We start from the raw sequence: 4,323 nt of genomic DNA on the forward strand, positions 1-4,323 counted from the left end.
TTTTATTGTTTGCTTTGATGCTACAGGGTTTGGATGCAGACATGTTTGAGGAGATCCTGAGTTACATCTACTCGGGAACCCTCCACGTGTCTCTTGACAGAGTGCAGCCCCTGTACCAGGCAGCCGACCTCCTACAGATGGACTATGTGAGAGACACCTGCAGCAGCTACATGGCCATGAACGTGGAGGGCTCGACCTGTGTGGACCTGTACAAGTTTGCTGATGTTTTCACAGTGGAAGTTGTTCTGAAGTCTTGTCTGGAGTATATATGTCAGCATTTTGTGGAGGTCGGTCTTCAATTACATTGTGATCTGAGGGACTTTTATAAAATAAATTTTCGTGCATGACACTGCTCCTAGAGACATCTCATTGTCATTATTAGATAGCTTTAAACAGTGTCTAGAGTAAGATGTTCAAGGGTTAGGTGTAACAAGTCGATCGGTGTAATGAAGCCAGCTGCCGCCGCGCCGCGTGCCTGCGAAACTGGTGGGTTACACCGAAAGGCGGTTATACCGGCTATACAGATCTCTCCAGGATATTCTATTTACAGCATATATAACTTCCAAATGACCCTGGAGACCCCACAAAGTGTGTTAAAGACTTGGTCATCCAGCCTGCTCCTAAGCTACTGGTAAAACTTAATGAAGACACATATATATTTGAATTGCCAATTATTTTAAAGCATGTCACACCTCCACAGGTTTCCTGCAGTGAGGAGCTCTGCAGCCTGAGTGTGGATCAGCTGACTGAGATCATCAGCCAGGATAAGCTGGAGGTTAAAGAGGAGACAAGAGTGTGGGAGGCTGTGGTGAGATGGGTGCAGCACAGCAGGGAGGACAGGTGGGCAACACCAAGGGAAAACATATTGTTTTTGCTCAGTTTCTTCTTCTTCTCCAGTGACCTCTGACCTGGTCAATGACCTGAACCAGGCGGTCCCTCACCATGGTAACTGGATTTAGACTCCTGTCACCATATTTTTTTTTCAAACTTTATTAATATTCACAATGTTACATTAAAAAGAGATACATAGTTGACATACACCATATATGTTGATGTGTTTGAATAAGAATCGACAGAGCAGACCATATGCGAAGGTGAACATTATGCATTTGTTTTGCAAATGTTACTTTTCTAGCAATACAGGTATCTTTTAGTGATGAAGTTAGTTGATAATAACATAATAAGTACTGAAGAAACCTCATACTACTGATGACATGCACATGTTGATTTTGGAAGTTGTTTAGTCAAATGATTTGCCAGTATTATTTGCAGTGATGTAAAATATGACCCAAAACTCTGGCTTCACCTTGTTCCCTGCAGACTGCAGCATCTACCCAGCATCCTCCCTCACATCCGCTTCAACCTGCTGACCTCAGACGACACGGCAGCCATCTTGGAACATCCCCTGGTCAGGGAGGATCCTGGGAGTTCTGAGGTCATCAGGAATGTGGTACGCTCCAACCAGAAGCCAAGGCTTGCAATGACCACAGAAATGGTTCTGTTGCGTCATGAAGTGAAGTATGTATAATATTATACTTGTTCTTCTTCTTTGACTCTGTTTTCAAGTTTGAATTTCTCTTCAGCATTATCTTCCTAAATCCTAGAACCAACATTGTATGTCCTGATCATTGAATGTATCTTACCTTTTATTTACAGTGGTAAAAAGATGCTGTGGATGAACCCAGGAGAAGGGAAGTACATCAGGTGTGACTATGACCAACCAGTATGTCCATACAGGGGTGTGGTTACTTGTGATAATGAGATCTATGGCTTGGCTACAGATCCAGACAGCATCTATCTGTGTAAATACAACCATGTTGAGAACAAGTGGGAACAAAAGTCTACTGTGTGCAAAGGAAAACCGAGACTTCCATACCGGGATATAAATAACCACCTGATGGAAGTCGATGGACATCTTTTTTACCTTGATGAAGATCCAGAGGTGGTATTGAAGAAATACAACCAGCATAAGAATGAGTGGCAAAACTGTTCAACACCTGATATTGGTGATGAGTCTTACTCCCTCTTTGCAGTGTCCTGCAATCAGCACATCTACCTCTTCACCAAGTTAAATTACTTAGAAGGGGCAGATGTACCAGAAATGCATTGGTACGACCCAAGGGAAGACCGGTGGTCCAAGAAAGCCCTGTCAGTCTACAGTCCTAAAGTGGAACTAGACATCGGTATGGCAGTTGCCATGGGAACAGAGATCTTTTGGATGGATCCTGAGATCTTTTGGATGGATCCTGACCACTCCAACATGTTGGTGTATGATACAGAAGCAGACAGCTGGTCTGAACATCCACCCCCAAGCTTTCTGGAGACCCAAGGGAATAATGGCAGCATTATATTCTTTGAAGATAGAGCTTTCTTTGTACTCGCAAACAAGCTGCATGCAATAGCCGATTATGAATATGATTCCCCGAAATGGGCCAAGCTAGAGCTATTTCAAGAGCTTTTCGTGTATGACAGGCCTGAAGGTGTTTGGAGACAGTCTGAACTGCCTTTTGGGCGGCAGTGTCGCTACAAGTGTACAGACGTCGTGGCGCGGATGTACCTACCATATCTGAACACCAGCCATGCAGACACACAGGATGCAGCAAACCCAGAGGGACCAAGTGGAGAATAGTTTTGGTAGTGTACAACCCATCTAGCCTGGTTACCAAACCTATTATAGCTCCAGAGTCCTACAGCCTCTCCGCAGATAGCTGTAAGACTGGGGAGCTATAATAGGTTTGGTAACCAGGCTACAACCCATCAGAGAATGTGTTGGAACATGCCAGAATGTCATGAGACTTTGATGACTTGTCTGAGTTGATTTTATAATTCATTTCCATGAATTAGAGAATAGGCAGTTGAGTTGATGGTGGTGTAGACATGCTGAAAATGTAAAAGTCTGGTTAGTTACTATGTTGGAGCATGGCAGAAAAGACAACATTTGTGGTTGATAGCAGGAATATGTAAAGGCAGTGAGTTCCTAGAACTACCTAAAGAGTTGTGTTCTTAACTTCTTACATAAACAAAAATGTGAAGTTTTATGTTAAATGATGTAAAGCAAGATAGAGAGTGAGTGTGATGTTGTAATGGTTTTCTTTGGAGTAGATTTAGGGAGGGCGAACTGGGAAAAACAATGAGGATAGTTGAGATCTGAAAATAGGTAGAATAAGGACTGCAGAATGGCAGCAATGACATATAAATGGTGTATATTTTGTGCCTACCTTGAGTACTGTGCTTTGTAGTTCTGTAGTGAGAACTGGAAGACGTTCATAGTCTGTCAGAACTTGACAAATGGAGATTGACGGGTGGCTGTGATGCCAGTGGGTACAAGTAAATGCAGTAGGTCACACCTGTACAGTAGGGAGACGTTAGATACTAGTAAACAGAACTAATCCATACATGATACAGTACATGATACGACATCACATTTGATGATTTGAGTACAATATATAATTAGTATTGTATCATGTATGACAAATGTGAACATGGCTTAATTTCTGGTTATTAAATGGAGAGCTTAGATTGTTTGAATATATAGAGAGATATCTGTCAGCTGATTCGGAGAACAATTGACTTACCACGTCAGAGGAGATGCCTTGTGCTTGTAGGGTGCGCAGATAGACTGTCGGGGTCCAAGGTCTCAGTGCTGAAGATATTTTAAGCATTAAACCAACCAGTACGGCAAACTGTACTCTCTAGGACCCCTCTAGCGGACCGACTCCCCTGGCATGTTATCTCTCTTTTTGGCCAACTTCTACTCTTTCCAGCCTCCTCCCGAAGACTGATAGAGGCTACGTCATGAGTTCGAATCCCGGATGTAGTGCTCACCCAAATGCCTATAAATTGCAACTTTAATTTGAATACAGTAATGTTGGATGTTGGATGTGGGGTCGTGTGGCGTAGCGGCAGAGTGCGCGACTTGGAACTTAGAGGTCCCGGGTTCTAGTCCTGACATGCCACCGATCTAGTGCCCTTTACACGACTTTCCTCACTTCGCTGAGGTGAAAATGTGTATTGTCCTGTCATGTATTTGTCCCCTGTATTGGTGGCGGCATAAAATAAGTTGAACAAGAGTTCCGCGATCTCATACCTTCGCCAAATGATGTTAACCCTTGCGGTTGACGAATTATAAAATTTAATCATCGATTTGTAAACAAGAGCCTCATTTGCATGGATTATATCAGTTGATCATATTCAATCTCCACCCAATGACAGCCTTATTTTAACAAAAAGGCTATTATAGCACTTCTTCATAAATTATGCAAATGAGGTCATGATTTGAATAAATTATGTTTATTGATGTTCAGCTTCACTTAACTTCCAAAT

At 42.7% G+C, this 4,323-nt stretch overlaps 1 protein-coding gene across 2 annotated transcripts; it reads left to right on the plus strand.

Annotated features, from left to right (window-relative positions):
- Positions 1 to 22: 22 nt before the first annotated feature.
- On the plus strand, positions 23 to 3,149 carry LOC109461703 (kelch-like protein 3). Of its 2 annotated transcripts, none has more exons than XM_019758092.1 (5): positions 23 to 287; positions 701 to 840; positions 1,321 to 1,518; positions 1,657 to 2,646; positions 2,744 to 3,149. In XM_019758092.1, exons 1-4 carry the CDS (start codon positions 42 to 44, stop codon positions 2,627 to 2,629), a joined length of 1,557 nt encoding a protein of 518 aa, XP_019613651.1. In that variant the 5' UTR covers positions 23 to 41; the 3' UTR covers positions 2,630 to 2,646; positions 2,744 to 3,149. The 2 variants fall into 2 exon arrangements, with proteins under 2 accessions (XP_019613651.1, XP_019613652.1); XM_019758093.1 differs by having other exon boundaries at positions 1,657 to 2,634; positions 2,739 to 3,149.
- Positions 3,150 to 4,323: the final 1,174 nt, after the last annotated feature.

Source organism: Branchiostoma belcheri, unplaced genomic scaffold (assembly GCF_001625305.1).
Source record: "Branchiostoma belcheri isolate BF01 breed outbred unplaced genomic scaffold, Haploidv18h27 scaffold95, whole genome shotgun sequence".
NCBI classification, from domain to species: Eukaryota; Metazoa; Chordata; class Leptocardii; order Amphioxiformes; family Branchiostomatidae; genus Branchiostoma; species Branchiostoma belcheri.

What these genes read in the sequence shown, in the direction of transcription:
- LOC109461703 (XM_019758092.1), top strand. Translation starts at nt 42, where the DNA reads ATGTTTGAGGAGATCCTGAGTTACATCTACTCGGGAACCCTCCACGTG. An exon ending in TATGTCAGCATTTTGTGGAG is followed by an intron (nt 288 to 700) that starts GTCGGTCTTCAA and finishes ACACCTCCACAG; the next exon opens with GTTTCCTGCAGTGAGGAGCT. An exon ending in CAGCACAGCAGGGAGGACAG is followed by an intron (nt 841 to 1,320) that starts GTGGGCAACACC and finishes TGTTCCCTGCAG; the next exon opens with ACTGCAGCATCTACCCAGCA.